General features: G+C 36.3%; 2 protein-coding genes across 2 annotated transcripts in view; both read right to left on the bottom strand.

Moving 5' to 3' along the window:
* Positions 1–9,334, bottom strand: part of LOC133210204 (uncharacterized) — a 35,295-nt gene extending 25,961 nt beyond the window's left edge. The window contains exons 1-3 of the mRNA XM_061349356.1: positions 7,843–9,334; positions 5,452–5,634; positions 1,183–1,350 (exon numbers count right to left, since the gene is read on the bottom strand). Coding sequence (XP_061205340.1) covers positions 1,183–1,350; positions 5,452–5,634; positions 7,843–8,839 — 1,348 coding nt within the window. The 5' untranslated portion in view covers positions 8,840–9,334. The remainder of the gene's footprint in view (positions 1–1,182; positions 1,351–5,451; positions 5,635–7,842) is intronic.
* LOC133210202 (uncharacterized) lies at positions 8,869–11,543 on the bottom strand. Its single transcript, XM_061349354.1, has 3 exons — positions 11,312–11,543; positions 9,124–10,296; positions 8,869–8,900 (listed from the first exon to the last, which is right to left on the bottom strand). Exons 1-3 carry the CDS (start codon positions 11,421–11,423, stop codon positions 8,869–8,871), a joined length of 1,317 nt encoding a protein of 438 aa, XP_061205338.1. The 5' UTR covers positions 11,424–11,543.
* Between the last annotated feature and the right edge of the window lie 10,523 nt (positions 11,544–22,066).

Here is a 22,066-nt window from a genome sequence, read left to right as displayed (position 1 = left end):
AGTGGCTGTACCCATGTGAAATGTCTTTCATGTCATTTTCAAGTCATAAAGGTAAAGGGATCACGCTCAGTAAAATAGGAAGATCAGGGTCTAATTGCCCATTTCCAAGTTTTTCTTAGGGTCTAGTATTATTACCATGCCTCAAATGGTCTGACTCACTAGTAAATCTTACGCTTATGAAGGACTTCAGATAAATTTGAATTCTCAGTGTGTCTGCCTTTGATCATTTCACTGTCTTATTGTGTTTGTTTAACGGAGACAAAATTTATAACAATTTATGACAGCTGTTTTGACTTCAAATTGTGTTCTGTTTGGAAGATAGGAATTGCTTTAAAGGATATAAATCCTTTAAATTTAAAGGATAATAGTAGGCCAATTGACGTTATCTGTCTGAAAGAGTATACGTACTTCAATGCCTATTTTTACTATCTTGTTGCACTTCTGAGCTCTCCCCTGGGAAGAAGGGGCATTCAAAATGGCTCTCCAGAATACTCTCATATATTTTAAGGGAGATTTTTCATATCTGGAGATTTATAGAGGACAACTGTTTTCTCTCATATAGTGAATGACAGATGAGCTCCAGCAAAGAACTGCTTTCTGAAAGTTATAGGTGTCTTTTGGTTTGTCTTTGTTGTTTGAAATGTGTTACTTTTCAGCAATTTAACATTAGAAAAGTGAAGTAAAACTTGCCATCACCCTACAAAAGTTAGTCACTGTATCTATCTGTATGACAGGGTTTAAATGACAAATAGAACAACACTTCATACCCCTAACAAAATTGATCTTTTTTCTTTTTGGATCTACTATGTTTGAAAGCTAGATGGGCAACAGATTTTAGGACTATTATAATACTTTAAGTCCATAAATAGCTACGAATTTGTCATGCTTGAAGAAGTTACGAAATTACATTGCTTGTACTGTTATAATGAGGTTTAATCGTGAACTTTTACCACTATCAGTTTTGTCAAGAAATTATGACATTTTGCAAGAGAGTGCTTAATTAGAACTACTTTTTAATGTTTTTTTATAACCTTTTAGATTCTTGAGTTGCTCTTTTTCTCTTCTTCAGCATAAGCATCCAGTGTCTTCTCCAAAATGCTGATCCCCTGGAATCCTCAGAGTGCCCCAAATAAACACATTTTTATGACAATTATTAATTACCTTTTGCTTTAGACAACTTACTTGCCACTGGTCTAGGCCTTTTGCTGAGACATCTAGGACTATTATCTGGAGAGACATCATCTCCTCTGAAAACCCAGGAAGCAGAATGAAAGTTTTCTGTATAAAACCCTCCGTCCTCATTTTCAGAATGTAGTCCCACATCTACTGACCGAGCATCCTCTGAATTTACTGTCATGAGGATAAACCAAGTAAAAGTAATGTCAGCAGGGAAAATGCATGAAGAATACTGGATCTCAGCCAGTCAGCATGGAATAAATGTGACAAGCTTCTTAATGAACTGCTTGTAATGTCTGTACATAGTTCTGCAATTTTGCTGCTTCTAAAATGGCAGTCTGTAAAGATATACAAATATTAGATCACAATATTGGATGTTACTGTGTATTGAACTTGAATGCCACATGAAGTCTTAATGAAAATAGGAAAAGCAGGAGCTGCACTTCTTTAAGAGAAGTTTGGCTTTATCCAACCATTAAGCTTTCTTATGCAGCCTATTTTATTTGGAAATCAAATAAGTTTTCTAGAAGTTTAGAATGAGTTCAGTGCATATGAGAAGACAAAAGAGAACCTAATAAGCAACTGGCATGACTCAGGCAATGATGACCGTATGTGCTGTTTGCCTAATCTTAGCTCTTCCAAATGTGTTTGTTTACTTTTTATTAAAAAGGAGGTGAGGAAATAAAGTTGGGTTTCCATTGGGGGTTTTTGTTGTTGGGTTCTTCTTTTTCGTTTGTTTGTGGGTTTTGTTTCTTTTCAATATAGAACTTCTGGCTTGTCCTAGGCTCCTGAATATTTGTATGATCTTACATGTGTTATGAGGAATTTAGGTTGGATGGACAGTGAGAGTGCACCCTCAGAAAGTTTGCCTATGACACCAAGCTGTGTGGTGGAGTCAACACACTGGAGGAAAGGGATGCCATCCAGAGGGACCTTGACACGCTTGAAAGGTGGCCAGTGCCAACCTCATGAAGTTCAACAAGGCCAAGTGCAGGGTCCTGCATCAGAGCTGGGGCAATGCCAAGCACAAATACAGGCTGGGTGGAGAATGGATTGAGAGCAGCCCTGAGGAGAAGGACTTGGGTTGTGTCTGAGGACAAGTGTTGCTTGCTGAGAAGCTCAGTGTGCGCTTGAGCCCAGAATCCCCCCATTTGCTGGGCTGCATCCCCACAGCATGAGGAGCAGGTGAAGGGAGAGGATTCTTCCCCTCCACCTTGTTCGCTTGAGACCTCCCGCTGCTGTCCTGCATCCAGCTCTGGAGTAGCAACACAAGAGGGAGGTGGAGCTGCTTGAACAAGTAAAGAGGAGGCCACGAAGGTGCTATGAGGGCTGGAGAAGCTCTGCTCTGGAGATAGGCTGAGAGAGCTGGGCTGGTTCAGCCTGGGGAAGAGAAGGCTCCCTGTGCCTAAAGGAGATGACTAGAAATCTGAAGAGGGGCTTTTGACAAGGGCCTGTAGGGACAGGACAAGGGGAGTGGCTTTAACCTGACAGAGGGGAGACTGAGATGAGCTCTTAGGCAGAAGTTCTTCCCTGTGAGGGTGCTGAGGCCCTGGCGCAGGTTGCCGAGAGAAGATGTGGCTGCCCCATCCCTGGCAAGAGTTCAAGGCCAGGCTGGACAGGGCTTGGAGCAACCTGGTCTAGTGGAAGGTGCCCCTGTGGCAGGGGGTTGGAACTGGATGAGCTTAAAGGTCCCTTCCAGACCAAACCAATCTGGGATTCTATGATTCTATGCTTTTCAGATTCATATTTCATAGTAATTTACATTTATAATATCTTGCAATGAGTCCACAGGGTAAAACCATGTCACCCAGATTAACACAGAGGTGGAGTGGAGCCCTAATTCTCTGCTAAAGGAGAAAGCAGTAATCTTCAGGCTCACAAGGAAATAGGACAGCAGGCCACTGGCGTGTGACAGGCAGGCTATAAACACCAGTCTGACTGTAGAGAAGAAAGGTATGCAATAGCATGACAATTTCCCAAGCAGAGTGGGAGCTGGAACTTCAAAGATTAAACTGGATGGTGAAAGGTATATAAAGGTATAAACCATCAGTCTACACTAACAGACTGAAAAAAATCCTTAGTATACATTGTCTGAGAAGTAAAAAACAAATCCCATTGCTTTCAGTACAAAATGCCTGGTATAATGCAACTAGATTTAATGCTGCTGGAGAAAGAATCTGTTTATCCTGTGTTTGATGGTGCAATTATGCAGAATGAGTTGTTGTTTCAAAACAGAAAAGATAAAAATTAACCTTTATTTAGTTTTGTTCATCAAGTTACTTCCTCAAAACATCTAAATGGCAGTCTTTTTTTGACTTTGACAGTTTTCTTAACTGTGCCTGTGTAGACAAATACTCCATATCCACTCATTTCTCCCTTATTATGCAGAAAGTACAAGATTCCATGATTTACTGTATGAAAAGCTACTGTAAATAAACAAAAAAAACCCAATAAAAATATTACTCGGTTGTTGTGTTTAAAGTACATCTTAGCTTGCTACCATGAATTTATAAATTAAGCAAATCTAGACCAACACCAAGCAATTAAGAGCAGCACAGTGTTTTGCCAGTTTAATATTGAACTATTATAATTGTAGCAGAGGTTAAAATCTGTCAATATGCAAATAGATGTGAAATAGATGTTGCCACACTGGCATTATGGCGTTATGAGAGAAGTTATGAGTTATGAGACAGTTGTCTCAGGCCTGTAGCATACAATCCAAAATTATTAGATACTATGATTTGTGACAGAATTGTCTGTTCACTCACCTGTTCTGGAGACCACTTCAGGTTCATGCCATGTGCCACCAAAACCTTTCTGTCAAGGAAACCAATTCTAACTCTTGCAACTTTTTTTATTTTTTTGTGTGTGTGTTTTGGTTTTGTTCGTTTCTTTTTTTTTTTTTTCTTTCAATATATTTTCTCTGTGAAACTGGTGGGTGTCTCATGTATTAAAATTCATGGACCAACTCTGCATTCCAGAAATTACTGTTGGAATCAATGAACAGTTTATTCTGGTGTATGTATCCCTTGACAGCTTGTTTGAGCTCTGGTGGTTTGAAATGGTAAATTTCTCATCTTGCTGTCAGCTTGAACCTGTCTTAGGGGCAAAGAATGCAAACTGCTACCAGTAAACAGCCTTTTCCACATGAACTGTCAGTTATCTCTGCTGCTTTGTTAACAGGCATGAAAAACTTAGCGATTGACTCAGTTATCTGAACATAGGTGGCTAGTACCATATTAGATGGCCTCACCTGCCATCCAGTTGCTGCTTCAAAAAGGCATGGTCTGCAGTAGTCACATATCTTAGAACCCTATAGGCATTCCAGCTGGCAACTGACACCTATGTTTAGATAGTGAATTGAGACCCTGCTGAGGTAGGACCTTCAGTACAGGAACAGAACATATTTACAGTTATCTCATACTGGACCTGCACTGAAATCTTCTATAGGTTTGTATTTAACCTTCTTTAAAAAGGAGACTTTACACCTATAAATAAAACTTCCACACCAAAAGTAACCATTATAGCACAAAATATTTCCACAGGGAAGTGCACAGTTCTTGATCTGGACAAAGTACTTCTTAGTACTTCTTACATTACTAAAATAGTAAAACAGGAGGCAAAGACGTTGTGAAGTAAAAAGTACCCCGTATGTTCTCTCCTAGACTGCAATCCTTGCTTGGGGACTCCATCTGCATGAAATGGAAATTCATTAAGCAGTACATCTTTAAAATTCTTTCCCATGCAATTTAAGCTGATGAGTTTGGTACAGGCTCAAGCATATGGTAAGGTGACAGATTTCTTAATGAGACAGTTATTGGAATAACTTTCAGTAACTGGAGGGACAGCAAAGAACAATCTAGGCAACAAGCCTGAAGATACAAGGTGAAGTAGGTGGTTATCTTAGTGAGCAGAGGACTTCCAGCTCACCATGGCTTTGACATAAGCAAAGTAGGCATCAGGATTATGATTTTTGTTACACCCTCAAAGCTACTACCATAAGTGATTACCTGCTTGTCTGTGCCTAGAGCTTGTCTTAACAATTAACTGCATATGGACAAGGATGATACAATCAACTTTTTTTCAGTCGGATTGTTTACATAAAGAAGAGTGGATATTGAGAAATAGTTCAATTCAATAAAATATGCTTGCTCATGACAGTGAGTAAGAAAGGGACTCAGGTTATGAACTGAAGATTAATTTCTCCAGCTGAAAACCTGGTCAGACTGTCAATCACATGGAGAAAGAATACAATCCTAAAACTAAAATACTCACTTGATCCCTCAGTGATTGTGCTGTTTATGGAGCTTCCTCCAGTTGAACTGCATTTTTTGCTGTCTTTGAACTGTTTCCGTCTTCTGGCCCACTGGTCTATTGCTTCTTCCTGGGAACTATCACTGGCTCTGGTGTCTTTCACCAAAGGTAGCTTTCTGGTTTTATTCATTTCTGATTTCAAGTCTAGATTATAATCAGACATTGTGAGGAATGTGTAAGAGAACTTAAGCAATAATACTGTTAAAAACTTCTGCAGTCTAAATACAAGAATAATCTAATCATAGAAATGAAAATACCAAAAAATACCTAATACATTCAGAAAGTTTATATTTTAAACTGAGATCTTCATGCACAGAAAAAGCATATGTGATTGCCTTGTGGCAGTTGTATCTGTAGGTAAATGCCTAAATAGCCATTTGTATGGCACCCTTTTCACACAGAAACACGTAAACTGCGCACAGATTTTATATAAAAATGTTAATACATTTTCATTTATTTATATATATATATTTTGCAGTGGTCAGGATGCACATATATCAAGTGATACTTAAATATTAAAAGTCTTGCAAGATACACGTGTCACTGAGCTCTTTTCCCAGGGCAGCTGACTTAATGAGACTCAGGAAACCAATTTCTTGTAGTGTCCTTTGCATGAGTCCTTGCCCCTCTGATAATAATAAAGTTCTCATAAGACCAGCAGAATTCTAGATTGCCTGACTCCCCACCCCCATTCTGTTTGCAACATTTGCATCCATTTTTCTCCTCTGTTCTGGGTGCTCTCACTCATTGTTGAAAAGCCACATTTTCTTTCCAGTGTGACTGAATTACCAAGCACAGGAAGTCCTACATTGCACCTAGTGTCAAATGTCTTGACTAAGTAGGTTGCTATTGCCACATTACAAGTGGCAATATATTTGATTCATATAATGAGTTTTAAAACTCTGAATGCTGATATTTCTTTTTGGATGTACACATTTACGTATTTAAGGCAGGACCTCCCTAGCACTGCTAAGAATAACAGATGGAAAATTAAAATATTATCATATGGCTAAAGTTACAGGCCAGATGAGGTGATGGGTGAGAAAAACTCATTGATAATTCTTAGCAAAGGGCAAAAGGGAAGAGGAGAAGATAAAATCAAAATACACCTCGCTTCTGTGATGTATGTTTATCCACAGATGTCTAACATATGAGAAGCCAAGGATTTTAGCATTCAGGCTTCCTTTGGGGTCTTATTTCTATACCTTGTTCTAAAAAGAACTCTGTTTAAGTAACACTCTATTTATTTTAGTGTTTTAGATTTTGATCTGTATAGCAATATCTACCTGTACAGTATATCTATATAGTCTATATAGACCAGGTATTTTTGAAATTTCGATTACTAGTGCCAGCCAAGAAAACGTTGGAGGACATAGCAGCATTTTCTGCAGATATCATGAACTACAAAGATTGTTAAAAACTTTCATATGCTTTTTAATAAGATTTGTGAAGGCATTTTCCCATGATAAGAAAGCAAGTTTTTTTTTTTTACCAGTATAAAACCCCTAATCTGCAAACCTGCTGCAAACATTCCCTTATGGAGAGGACAATCTGCATTACATTCACATATAACTTGATTAATATTAAAAAAAATAAAATTAAAGTGTTTGGAGCAATATTTAAAAACCACATACATATATATGTGTGTGTACATATTCACAATGTAAAAAGCTAACATTGTAGCATGCAGTGTCCCTGTACAGCTTTACATTTTTATGATTCAAAACACTCCTTTTAAAGACTAGTCATGGATATGGGTAGATGGATTACAGAAGAGAATAGATTTTCTAAAGGATTAGCTATTAAAAATAATTCTTTTTTCATATGCAGTTTTCTTAACTACTTAAGGCAGGAGAAAAGAAGTTTAAATGATACACTAAGGTCATTCCATGACATTTAAAGGCTTAGCCAGAATTAGGACTGAGATGTACTTAGAATTTAGTATTTGCTTTTAGATCACATGGATTCCAAAAACAGATCTATGTGGTTTTAAACACTGACTAGAGCTCTGAGTTCATGCACAGGGCAACTTCAAAAAAAACCCCTCCTGTTTCATTGCTTGCTTCTTTCACTAGATGTGCAGGGTGAGTTGACTGATGTAGGAAACCTACTTCTTGAGCAAAGCTGTATTAAAATTTTCTTTTTTATTTAGTATTTAAGTTACTTGGCTCTACAAGATAGCTGCTAGGATCCTTAACACAGTAACTGCTTATTATAACCAAATGTCCAAGTATACCAACATTATCTCTTTGAAAGACTGCAATATACTTTCATTTTCCCACAAAAGATGTCACCAAAGGACTAAACCACCTATGTAAATGATACCAACTTCAAAAGTCTTATAACACGTACCTTTCTGACTAATATTTTTTAGTGATGATGGGGGGATATCTGCATTCTGATGAAAATCTTGTTTCATTTCAGTCTTTCTCTCAACTTCATTAGAGCTGGATTTGGCTAACTGAGGCAGTTGATGTGCTCCAGGCTCTCTCCTTAAGCTATCATCAGTTGACTGTTTACAGCAAATGTTCTCTTGTCTTTCCTTGGCATTTGAATGTTCTGTGAAATTCTCCTTGTTTTCTGTATATGCTGAAGGTGTAGATAAAATGGCATTCGCTGCTGAATCATTATAGCAATCGGAGTCAACAAGGATATTCACAGATACATCTTGCGTCTCAGAAAAGCTTTCTGATTCATTATTAATGTCATGCTCCTCAGGATATAATAACAAGGATGACAGCAAGGAATTTTCATCTATACTACAGGAAGGTTTAGGCTCCTTTCTCACTGCAGAGCCAAAAGAATCAGGTATCAGTTTATTCTCGCCTTGGACAAGTCTTCGTTCTAGACCTCCATTTATCACGGTCATTACTGACTCTCTCCTTTTTTTTGCTACTTCAGTCTCTGCAGTGGGTGGGTATAAACCTGAAAGCTGGTTATGAGCACATTCTGTAGATGTGCAATTAGTACTTTCCTTGCCACTAATACATTCACCTGAAGGGCTTCTAGAACATGGAGAGATCTGTATCAGCTGAGCTTTGTTCTGCAATTCCTTGTGCTTTTCTAGATGGTTGTACTCTGGTGTCCGTTCATCTAAAGCGTCTTCAGTAGACTCAGAGTCTTCCTCCCATATGGCCAGGTTTCTCAGAAGTTCTTCATGCTCATTTTCTTTTTTCTTGTTTACAATACCACTGGAATGAAGACTCTCCATTAGAGTTTCTTCACCTTGCCCCACATAGCCTGCAGAGTCATTCAGTAAACAAGTGTCACCTAGGCTTTCCTCAGGTTCAGATGCATAAATGGTAATATCATGATCAAATGACGTGAAGGCATAATGATATGAAGACATAAGACCTTGCAGGCTTCTCAGTGAGGAGGTCAAGTCAGGACACTTACCAAGTTCTGTATAGCTAGTGTGAACAAGTGAGTTCTTGTTATTAACATCTGCTTTGGTCTCCTTAGGAAATACTTTTAAGGATGGCAATGAATAAAACCCAGAATCCCTTCTAGGGTGCACTGGTGATGGTACATCAAAGGTAGTATCTGGGAAAGACTTTCTTCTTCCTGGTTTTTGCCCTATATTTCTACATTTATCACAGTTTTTTATTTTTTGACCTAATATATTGTTCTTACTGATATTCTTCCCAGAGTTTGGGTTATTCCAAGTATTACTAGCTACAAGACAATTTGTATTATCTATTTTTGAGAAAAGTATTTTGTCTTTTGAAAAATCTTCCTTTTCACTGCTGTGCTCTCCACAGTCCTTTTTGTTATATTTACAGAAATAGCTTTCTTCCTCGAAATTTTTCAAGGCTGGGGAGAGGATGTCAGATTCTTTTCTGTCACTAATAGGGTACAAAGATACTCTCTCTGCAATTGTATCCAAATGCGTTTTGTCACAGTCAGCAAACTCCTGAGGTGGAGGGAGAAGTGTACATCCATCTAGGAATGTATAGCCTACTTTTTCACAGAAGCTAAATGACTCACAATCTGTATTGCGATGCACCTCTGTTACAGAATAATCTGTTTCACTCCAATATGTGTCTTCGTGTTCCCTGTTGCAGGGTTTGCTCTGTGCCTGTTCACCCGGTTTGATGCTAACCTTTAGGTTTTTCTTTCTGTTGGTAAATTCCACTTCAATTTCCTTTGTGTCAATGGTCAATTTCAGGGAGGCATTTTTGTGGACATCAGTTTGAATTTTATGTTTAGAGGATCCCTTATATTGCTCACTGTGTTCTGCTGAGTGGTCAGTTAAAGGGCACTGGTACTTTGAACATTTTGAACACTGGCTTTTCTGGTATTGCCTTTCATGACAATCTTTATTGTTCTTTGAACTTTTCTGTTTTCCAGCTACAAGATTTGTTCCAGAATCAAACAAAGAAACGTTCTTAATTTCTACTTTGACACTAAAAGAACCACATTTTACTTCTGCAGTAATTTTCCCAGTAGTCGAGCTAACCAGCTCTGCAGGGTCTGGCTTGCCCCATAGTGTAATTTTTCCTGTGGATGAGCCCTCTGATTCACCAAAAGTGACTGTAGTTAGGATCTCATCTTGTTGAGGAGAGAACATTTGAGGAGGATAGTTCTTTTCTTTCTTTCCTTCTTTTTCGCTGTCTGATACATTATCAAGGTCTTTATCTTCAGATGCATCCGAGCTACTCTGATTCTTGTTTTCATGATTTTTTCCATCTTCTTCAGTACCCTTTACGTCCAGTGGCTCAGTGAAGCAAGCCAGAGCCTCATCTGCTTTATTTTCAAGGCTTCCTACATTTTGTTGGCATTTACAAATGGGTGACAACTGTTCATCTAGTTTAAGGTAAACAAGAGAAAAAAAAACCAACACAAAACATTTTTCCTATAATTTGGTAAGCACTATCACAAATGTATGATAATCTTTGAGACATTTTTTCTTAAAAATATCTGTTTTATTTTTAAGGTGTAGTGTATTTTTTACATTTTTTTTTCATTTCAATATTAACTTCTCTTGTTTTAATTATCTGATGTAATCAGATGAACAGGGCAGGCCATGTTAACTCACTCTGATCGGAGGAAATTAATATATTAAAAACTCTTTTTTTTTTTTTTCTCAGAAAGTTTTACAGTTGTTAGGGGATAAGGTATTCTATTTGCATGTAGAAAGATCTATTCCTTTTACTTCCGTTACTTCTCTCAGTATTTACATTGTTCCTGTGAAGGCACTGGCGCAATCAGTATCCCAGTGCACGTTTGCAGTTTGGGTAAATTACATGGAACTTGACTTTTATAATAATTTTACAGATGAGTAAACAGAGGGGTTAATGGATCTTATCACAATCATGTAGCATATCAGTGGCACACTGACAAAGGTGTGAACCACAGTTCCCTGTTCCAAGAAGGATTATACTGTTTCCTGGTGGCAGCTGTACTAGGCAAGATTCCATGGCATTTATACAATCACATAAAATTCTGCTTTGCTTAGGCTTTTTTCTTTTAGAATAGGTTATATGCATTAGAGGATAACAGTATACAGTAACATCTACCTAAGTAAGATTAGACAACTTAGACAACATTGAGACATTTACACCAAGAGTGCTCAAAATTTGAGGCAATTTGACATCAATGTATTTGGAAAGACTTTGCCAGAGATAGCGGCTCAGCTAAAATAAAGCAGCTAGCTGCATCAAGACGTTACCTGTATGTACCCACACATAACTGTAAGTATTTCCAATTTGACAAAATGTTTTGGGCACAAAGATGGATTTCTGTCTTGATGAGTAAATGGAGTGCAAGCACCTATGATTCTGATGTTTTTATTTCAGAATAAACATTTCTGTAAACTTACATTCTCTGGAATCAGAGCTCTTTCTGCCCTTGCAGCTTTTTCTTCTTTTTCTACTCATTTCTAAGAACTGAGGGCATCTGGGCTGCACTCTTCTGTGTGGGAGGGAAAACATTGGATAATGAGAAAGTTTCTCTGGAATGATTTTGCTCTCTAACTTTCTCAGGCTCTCTAACTTGGCTTTTCTGCCTAATAAGAACTGACTGGTTATAATGAAAAGAAGAAAAGTGCTAAAGCAGATGCACCTGTTTTCTTCTCTTGTGGTTTTTTGTTTGGTTTTTTTTCTGTTTGGTTGTTTGATTGGTTGGTTGGTTGGTTTGATTTGGGTTTTTTGACAAAATTTTCAAAGTTTTCCAAATAGCATCTTAAAATTAAGGTCTGATGATCTCAGCCATGGGGCCTGAACCAATACTCTTTAAAGTCTGTGGGAGATTTGGGCAGTGGCTGACCTTTTCCAGCCTATGATTTTATCTGATTCTGAGTTTTAGAAATTAGTATTTTCTTTTAAGCATTCATTTTAAATTCCATCTTATTTCTATACATAATGAAATATATAATAATCATTGTTTCTTCTCTTGAGAAAAAGTCAGGCTTACTTAATAGAAGAGAATAAAAGGCCTCAGCCTTGACTAAATAATGATAACTATCTCCTTCTTTGGAGACATTCAAAACCCGCCTGGACACGTTCCTGTGTAACCTTATCTAGGTGTTCCTGCTCCGGCAGGGGGATTGGACTAGATGATCTTTTGAGGTCCCTTCCAATCTCTAACATACTGTGTGATACTGTGTGAAATGCATAACTGAGCTGCATGGAGAGCAAACCAAGACCAATTTGCATCTCACAGTTTGGGCTCTCCTTTGCATTTATTTGAGGGAAGAAGAAAATATTCTTAGCTTATTTTTTCAAACATAGGGGAACTTGTTGTATGTCAAATCAATTGATAACTCTGCCTTAATACTGAAGACCTACTCCACTCAAAATTGATGTAAAAATGTTTTTCATGAAACCGCTAAAATAAAACCAGTTATTTGTGTTTCTCCAAAGCGGAAATTTTGCTCTCTGAATTTAATGGGTGTTAAAAACCATGGTATCAAAAAAGGCTGAGCCCAAGGGAAACATTAGGAATGCTACTATCTGTGTACTTCAATAATTTGAGACAAATGAAGAATCCCTAAAACCTCAACAGGGAGCTTAGCCTTGCAACCATGCTTAGTTAGGCAATCATTTTCTTGGTGCTTCACTGAACCGAAACCTTAAATTTATATTGAACTAAGCAGAACAGCTAAAATCCAGAAGTCTCCTATCATTCCTATCATGCAATGGGGCTGAATACTGACTGATGGCATGATAGCAATGGAAGAGATCTGTATCCCATGCAGCAGGGTTACTATGTAGAGGCTATTTAACCAGTTAGAATCGGTAGCATTCCTGGAATTGATATTTCATTGCAAAACAGGCCAAACCTTACAACTGTCTTTATTTATTTATTTTATTTACAGTATTTAAATGTAATGAAAATAATCAACTTTTAAAAATAAGTCAATGTGTTAGGATTTGCTTCTATTTATTTAATGCAAACATTTTCTATTGTATTCTTAATGATGTTGGAATAGATAATTCACATTGTTTGAAATCAGAAGTATTTGAACTGCTAAGACATCATTGGGAGCTGCCTATTTTACTCTAGACTCGTTTGACAATTGTGTAACTGTATGCACTATAGATTACTTTTTACTGTAATGAAAATCTGAATTTTACTGAATGCTGAACGCACCTTACATGGTAGGAATCTATTTAGTACATAATGTTTTCAAGGCCCATTTTCAGGGAAAAATAACAGGCATGACATATTGCACATTAGTGCAAAGGAAGATAATATTCATTTAAGTTTCTCCTCATAGTTGTAATGCATGTTTTGCCACGTTTTGTCATGGCAAAACATCATAAAATCTTGCAGAATAAATACTAGATCTAAGATGGTCAACAGTTCTACTATTTTTGAAATAGCACTCAGTGACATGGGCCAACCTGAAAGTACTGAAAGTAAATAAGCATTGGTTCTCTGCATGCCAGGATTGTGGGAAATGATCTAGTACCTTCTAAAACTTAATAATTTGAGCATGCAGCTGTGAAACCATCAGTAAAGACAGACACGGGTCAAAGCTGCTCACAGTGGTAGGATTACAGATTTTGCTATGTGGTCAAAGATGTAAAACCTAAGTGAACAGGTTGATTAAGCTGTTTTATTTTGGGTATTTTTCTTTAGTTGGTGTAAGTAGATCAAAATAATAATTTGGAATGATCATTTGCACTGCTCAGTTGTGATTAAATCACTCAGATGTTAAGTTTCATATTTGTATAGATCTGATTTTAGTTGTACATGCAGTGTGTTAAACTGTTGGTATCTTAATTTTCAAGTAAACATTGTAAAGAACCTTTATTATTCAAATAGCTTTGTTGTCCCTTCTACATTTCCATATGTTATTTTATGCTTTCTCCCCTAAGGTTAACCACATAAGAAGAGACATCAGTTCTGTGCTTTTCAGTTATCTTTTCTGTGTGTTTTTCTTGCATGTCTTTGCCTGTTCTTGCTTTGTTGGCTCTACAGTTGAGGTGTGCTAACAGAATTAGGAATCTCATCATCTTTAATCCTAGTCACATGAGCAGACCCATTGACCTGAGTAAGGATTAATTGCATGCATCAGAACAGCAGTGTAAGACCCTGCATTAGGGACTGTTCTGTTCATTGCTGGACACTAGGTGAACATTAGTCCAATTAGCTTAAATAAGAATATAGGCACTCAGCAGTTCACCGTATGGAGGGCAACATTCAATGACATGGTGCTCTATGCAGCAGGTTATTCTTACAACAATCAGCAATGCCTGGGTTAGCTCAGAATAATAACTTCTTAATTTTGAGTGAAAGATCATTCTCCACCATAAATACAGTTAAAAGCTCTGTCTAGAATGTGTCGATTTTCTCCACGAACAATATCCATAATAGTATTTCTTTCAGGATAATGCAGGTGATGACAAGCTTTATGATAATAAAAGGCAACAAAATATTTTTCTAACGTATGACTCTAAGATAACCTTGGTGGGCATGGAAAGTTGCCTTGAAAAATGCTAGTTGGAAGTAAAATTGAAAATACGGGAGATATTTTACTTCACTTTTATGTATTTCTATAATGGAGATTTTATGTGTTTTCTTAAGTTTTCCAAACACACATGTTCAGAGAAGCTGTACAATAATGATGAGACACTGGAAGAAATAAAACAAACAAAAAAAAAGGAATGGAAAATATGGAGGAAATATTTTATAATGCTGAATTAGAATGGTGTGGTGACACAATACATTTGCAAAATTTAGTATTCTTTCAGGATATTAATTTCCCTTTTCGATGGTATTTATCTTTCTTAAAATTTCAGTATCCTATGTTGTAGAAGACATGTCAGTGTGGGCCTCGTCTACATGAGTTTTGAACACTTCCAGGGATGGTGATTCCACCACTGCTCTGGGCAGCCTGTTCCAATGTCTGACCACCCTCTTGGTGAAGAAATTTTCTCTACTATCCAATTTAAACCTTGCCTGGCACAGCTTGAGGCTGTTTCTTCTTATCCTAGTGATCCAGCCAGTCCAGATCCCTCTGTAGAGCCTTCCCACCCTCCAACACTCCCACCGAACCTGGTGTTATCTGCAAATTTACTGAAGGTGCACTTGATCTTCTCATCCAGATCACCAATAAAGATATTAAACAAGACTTGCCCAGCTACTAGGCCCTGGGGAACACTACTAGTGACTGGTCGCCAACTAGATGTGACATCATTCATCAACACTCTTTGGGCTTGGACAAAAGAAGAATGATGTCATATGCCAAACCCTTCTTATTCATTTCCTGTCTGCAGGTACAAAATCCTACTTTTGTCCACATTGCCCTAGATACCTTTACACCAAAATTTGTTCTCATTGACTTCCATTGTATCTCTTCTTGTTTTTTCTCAATATTCTATTTCACCCATATTCTACAATACTATATAATAATTAATTTTTGCTTTATTTCTCAAGTTAATAGAAACATCATTAGAATGATTTGTGCATGAGAGCCTGTTGGTTCCATACGAACTAGGCAAAAAGCGTTCATCATTGATTTACCTCTTATTTACCTCATTCAAGTACATTTTACCCAAGCGCCTCCTATTTTTTGCCTTTTTTCTAGAAAAATACTCCAAATCTCTTTATAAAGCTCCCACCATTACCTTATTTGAATAATTTCTGAACACCCATTTCTGCAGTACTGTTGCCAAAGAATGTATTTTATGCCAAACACATGCAAAAAAAGTGATGCATTATCAAAAATGCCTGTCTTTATAGTATTTCTTACTTGCTGCCTCAGCTGGTAGGTATCTTATTTTCATTTGTTTATAGTTTCTTCTATATATTTTCCAGAAAAGACTGATCTTCAAAAATATTTTTGCAAAATGTGCAGAACAAACAAACAAGGCAACCATTTACAGGGGCTGTAACAGTACTCTAAAGCATTTTACAAAAGTAATTAAAACATGATTTATATGGCTGCAATGAATCAGCTTCCATTAGAACAGAATTCAGTAATTATCTGGCAATATCCAATTCATTGTAAGAAGAGCATATTCAAATGAAACACTTAGAAAGGAATAGATAAGTGAAATGAATCTACAACAGGTATTGTGTTAGGACTCAGTGATCAACATCTTTTTCCCATGAAAAGTGCTGGAGGACATTTAATGAACACACTGAATCAGGATCTTGCTTTTTCAGATCATGAAAAGACAGCAAACACCAGTGAATAATATTTTTGATTCTCAAGGAAGGTTACTGTCTAAGCAATAAAGAACATCACTTATGACATAGATAAGCATATTCAGGAATTCCAAACCCCATGTAATGATCTTTTGCATTATTTTGGACTCTTCTATAAACAACCAGTGACACCAAAGTGTTATATAGGCTTTCACCAATCTTTTTAAAATGAATATTGGGTAAACTATTCTCACCATTATGTTAAAGATACCTCCCTGCAGGAAGGATGCTCTTCATCTGTGAGAAAGGCTAATAAAGTAACAAAAGCTTTAAAAATTACTTGAACTGACAACTGAAAATGCAAGTGACAAGAAATTCATAATAAAAAATAGTTCAGCTATCATGGGCTGTATATGAACAAGCATTTCTGCCTTTTTCAGGAGAAATCAAGTCAGGTTCAGCGTTCAGTTCTTAAAATTCTGCAAAACCATATCTAAACCTGATTTTATTACAAAACTTCTGCCTACTTACTAAGCTAACCTTGATGTCTGTTTAATTATCTTGAGGTTTTGGCACAACAAGATGAAAGAATGTATCAACAAGAATAAGCATCTATTTCATGTTTTGGAGGTATTTCATTTCTGCATCAACATTCTTCATTTCTACCCTCGCTGAAAAATATACACTGTTTTTCACTGCAACAAAATGGAAAACCATTAGGTAGCCTCTGTGTGCTGTAAATGGTTCATGCAGATCATGTGATGATTTTAACACAAGTAGTGTATAATGAATATTTCAACATACTGCTCAGATTTTTTCCAGTGCTAATAGTTTAATGCAATGAAGGTTCATGCATTTATTATTATGTATGTAAAACCGTAGTTTTAGAAACTGGTATAGAGAACATACGTTATTGGGTGTTATAGTTCTGTTAATACTGGATAATATAATTTTGTCTTCAGCAGAATTACTGAAAATATATTAAAAAAAACAATCCCATGAATTGTCACTTTTGTTTGCACTGTTGGACCTCTGCAACTCCTCTTCTGAGGCCAAACGACAACTGCTAACTTGAATGATAGCTGGATTAGCCCTTTTCTTCATGAGTTCGTTGTTCTGGCATTTAGTGTGCTATCGCACATTTTAGTCACTTTTGTTTCTGTTTTTGCATGATAATCAGGATTTGTCAATACCAAAAATGTCTTTCAGATGTGATGTGGCAATTGGTCATGAAATTAGTAGAAAGCTCAGTATAACAATTCCAATAATGAAGTATAGTTCTGTAGTCAAAGATGTTATGTTACTGTCAATAAAGTACAATTCTTTTTTTTTACTGAATTATTCAACTTTTTTGAGCTTCAGAATTATTCCTCTATCATAATAATGTAAATGCAAAAATCTTTTGATTATACTTGAAATTCAGCTCACTAAATTCAGCTCACTTGAAATTCAGCTCTCTCAATAACTATACTGTTAACAATTTTGTTTGAAAATTAGGTAGTTTTAATGTCTATGACTACAAATCACAATTAAGTGACAAAAATCTTAATTTCTCACAGAATGCTGTAAAAGGCCTATCCTAGCTTCTCTGAATTGATTTCTGGCATCTGAATGCAGAACCTTTCATACCATATTTTCTGAATATGCAGTTTCCATGCAGAAAACACACAATGTATACTGCGGAAATTAGGAGTAATTTGGGTTTGGAATGACAAAAAAATGTATGTTTATTATATCACAGGCTCTTTTTTAGTTTTAGGAGGTATGTTGAAAGATGTCTATGTCTTCACTGACCTGGGAGGGCTCCATTGTTAGAACGTGTCTCTCCTTAAAGAAGAACTGTTAACAAAGAACTGTATCAAAGGCAGTTTATCGTGCAGGATGATGAAAAGGTAGGGAAAAAAAACCTACTACCAATGTTTATTTAAGTACTGCAGACTGAGTTTATAAGCATTTTTATCAGATGCAGATGGACAATACAAATAAACTGAATTTCATTCACGTAGGCTTTGACTTCTAAAATTTTATTCTACTACACTTTAAATTCCTGTACGCTAAAATGAGAAGACACACAGTCTTAGGAATCAAAAATCCATCTTACAAATCCCTTCTACTTACGAAACTATCGTTTTTCTCTATACAGAAAACCAAACTACATACTGAACTGTAACTGAAATTCTTTAAACTGTATCTCTGTAAGAAACCAGCAGAAATCCTGTCTTTTGTAAAAGCTGAGTTCCATCGTTCAGTAAGTATAAAATGCTACCTGGCAGCATATCATTAAATAAAAAAAGTTTATACTTACTGTTACTATAAGCAAGTATTTTCCTCAGATACGTGCATGCTCTTATGGCCTCTCTGTGAATACTTTGCTTTTCTAAGCCCACAAAGGATGGGCTCACTGTCTTGGTAAGGCTTAATAGGATAACAAGTTCAAATGTTTTTTTCCTTTGGATTTACCCACTTCTGTACTATCCACCCCCGTCAGCAATATGCTGTAAATACATACCATTCCAATCGCTGAAGCAATAAAGGACTAATGGTTATTTAATTTTTAACACTTAAAGCAAAGAAAAATAACTCAACTTACTGGGGCTTTATAAAATGTCAGCTTTGTCTGAAAAGTCTTAACCAGATTACCTAACTAAAAGTAAAGATAAAAGAGGAAGCAATGTTGCTCACAGCCTTGCTCCACTTCTTTTTCTATTTCTGTCTCCTAAGCTCAGAATCAGATTAGTATATTTAATTCCATGAAGCATCATGACTGGTCTACCTTTAATTAGCCTGCTGACATCCACCCCTTTTTCCTTCACATGCTATAGAATTCATGTAATCGTTTACCAACTTGGCAATATTCCTACACAAACCACAGAATGTAATTTTAATTATAGCATCAACACTGGAATGATGTTATTTTTCAAATCTTTACACATATCCAATATGATAAAGAAGATGAAAGTAGTATGCTTACAGGGAAAATGCAGTTTATAAATCTATCACAACTCCATTGTGTTTACAGGGTATATTAAAAACACATAAGAAGGACGTGGAGGTGCTGGAACAAGTCAAGAGTAGGCCACAAGGATGATCAGAGGGCTGGAGCACCTCGCATATTAAGGACAGGCTGAGAAAGTTGGGGCTGTTCAGCCTGGAGAAGGCTGCGTGGAGACCTCATAGCAGCCTTCCAGTATCTGAAAGGGGACCTACAGGGATGCTGGGGAAGGGCTCTTCATTAGGGACTGCAGTGATAGACAAGGGGTAATGGGTTAAAACTTAAAACAGGAAGTTTAGATTGGCTATAAGGAGCAAGTTCTTTCCTGTTAGGGTGGTGAGGCACTGGAGTGGGCTGCTGAAAGAAGTTGTGAATGCTCCATCCCTGGCAGTGTTCAAGGCGCGGTTCAACAGAGCCTTGGGCCACATTGTCTAGTGTGAGGTGTCCCTGCCCATGGCAGGGGGTTGGAACTAGATGATCTTAAGGTCCTTTCCAACCCAAACCAATCTATGATTCTGTATGTACTTACATAATATGTAAGCTCTTATTATCAGATGAGCTTTCAGTTGGTCAGTGCTATCTATTTTGGTTTTTGTTTAAACACCTCAACTTTTTTAAATTATTACTATTTTTACTATTTGTAAATTATTATAATTCCAAAACCAGGTAAAATACATATTTACAAATCATATACTGAAGTTAACTCTCTGTAGTGTACAGGCAAATTAGGAGAAAAGGCATCCCCAGAATTTTCTGCTTTGTGCATCTATAGGTAATGAGTATTCTTTTTGTTCTGGCACCAGTATAGAAGCGAGAGAGAAGACAGTGAGACCATTATTAGACAGTGTGAACAAACCCTCGGTACTTTTTAGAGTTTAAGGAATACTGCAGATCTGCAGCTTTTGGAGAAAGTAAATAACTGAAAACCTTACGGAGCTGCTGCTGTAACCATATTCCAGTTAGGACTGCTACACTCTGTTTAACTGTTGCTAAATTTAATTTGGTTCTTTTCTAAATTGTTCTAGTTGCTAAATAACTACAGCATTTACCTCTTCAAGTAGGTTTTCATATGTAATCTGCAAACAATAATTATCCTCCAGAAAACTTCTATGCATAGGTATTTTCAAACGATAACCTACAAACAGGCCAAATTAAGCAATAAGAAGCCAGGAAAAGTTTCACTTTAAATAAGAAATTAAAATTATAAAATTACTTCTTTTAAACAACCGGTATTTGTCATGTACTCTGAATGGTTCATCTATTCGGAAGGAAAAAGGTAAAGAAAGCTTGAAAAGGACTATTCATGTAGGTTTTAAAAATGTATATACATTAAAAACTGTTGCAACACCAGATGTTATTAGAGCTGAAAGATCAGTAAAATACTACTTTCAAACTCAGAGATTATGGAAGTATTTTCTTTTTCAAACTATCCTATTTCTACTTTTTCATGAAGTAAAACAAATATTTTCAAATTATTAGCACTGTAATTGCAGAAATGCATTGTTTATACAGATTCTCAATTAAAAAATAGTCTGATTCTTAGTATCAGTATGGATATCAGTATGGTTATAGATACTGAGCTTCAGAGTTACAGGAACCCACTATAATTTCCTATGTGAAAAAATAATATTAGGTCTTCTACATGTATTTTTCAGTACCCCAACGTCATAAATACTTCATGTTACCTATGCTTGCTCTTTATCTTCCCTCTTCCATCTTATCCCTTCCTTGTTCATCTTTCTTACTGTACATAATTTTTACAGTACTAGATAAAAATTCCTTCCATTTCTTAGCTTGCATCACTGTTTACATGCATTATCCTTTACTTGTATAAACAACTGCAATAAGGCTTCCTTCAGTCCCACAGGTTTTTAAAAGATTAATTCCACTGATAACATGCAGTCCCACTGGAAGCTTGTCATGCTTCCCCTTAAAAGCAATTTTTAAGGGAAGCAGTGTATTGCTTCCTTCTCATTTCCAGATGGCTCAAAAGACAACCTGATTTTCTTCACCTGTAGGTACAGATGAAACATAGAGAGAGGATCAAACAATGTAATGATTTGTCAACTGTTCCAAATCTGTCAGAAATGCTTCTTGTTTTAAAGTCTGATATGCATTGCCTTAAAAAAAAAAAAAAAAAAAAAGCAAAGCTGCTGAGTATAGTATGACACTGTATGGAAAAAAAAGAACCATTAGGATTTTTAGATTTTTTTACTGATTCCAGTTTGCAGAGCATTCTGAAACAAATCTGACATCATTCACTGATTAAAAAATATTCAAATTACTCTGAATAAACCAATTATCATATTTACAACTATAATTGTATTTCCTTTCATTCACTTGCATTTTATCACTGCAATGAATGCATAATCAGACTAGTGAACGATCACATAACATTAATAATAAATATACTTTCATAACCTTCCGTTTTGAAAGAATATTAACATTCAATAACACAACAAATTAAGGCACAAATCTGATCTGTTGCATTAAATATAAATAAGTAAACATTTTAATTCCTGTGTTGCTTTCCCAGTCTTAGAGCTGGGGTTAATGTATTTCTTTCACCTGTAAAATTCCTAACAGTGGTAACAATCTTAAGTGTCTTCATTTCCATGAAAGAACTCTGTACATATTTTGAAATATTATGAATTGTTTAATTAATCTACTTTTCTCCTCCACTACTCTTACATTTCTAATTATTAGAGAATTAAATAATTCAGTGCTTAGGGTCAGTAAGCACATTATTCTCTTATAAAATACCTAATATTTAGGCTTTCGAAAATGGTTCTCCAGTACCTTTTTCATAAACAGAATACTGTGTTACACCTTTAAATTCAGGCTGATGTACAATTGGGTAAGCACAGATTATATCAAACAGGGGTAGTAAATAAATACTCTTGAAGGGTTACTGACATAAAAGATAAAAAGTACTATATATTCACCATTTAAGTATGCCATTAGCTTAAAAATAACCATAGTTGA

The sequence above is a fragment of the Neopsephotus bourkii genome, unplaced genomic scaffold (genome assembly GCF_033783945.1).
Source record: "Neopsephotus bourkii isolate Nb327-2 ecotype Australia unplaced genomic scaffold, CSIRO-AGI_Nbou_v1 NB_410, whole genome shotgun sequence".
Classification (NCBI taxonomy): Eukaryota; Metazoa; Chordata; class Aves; order Psittaciformes; family Psittacidae; genus Neopsephotus; species Neopsephotus bourkii.
This window is presented reverse-complemented; position numbering and strand designations above follow the sequence as displayed.

Bases quoted from the DNA above. Each gene is read 5' to 3' on its own strand.
- LOC133210202 (XM_061349354.1), bottom strand. From the start codon at position 11,423: ATGTTTTCCCTCCCACACAGAAGAGTGCAGCCCAGATGCCCTCAGTTC. The intron at 10,297-11,311 runs GTAAGTTTACAG...ACCTTAAACTAG, and splicing joins GAGCTCTGATTCCAGAGAAT to ATGAACAGTTGTCACCCATT. The intron at 8,901-9,123 runs GTAAGAACAATA...TGTTCACACTAG, and splicing joins AAACTCTGGGAAGAATATCA to CTATACAGAACTTGGTAAGT.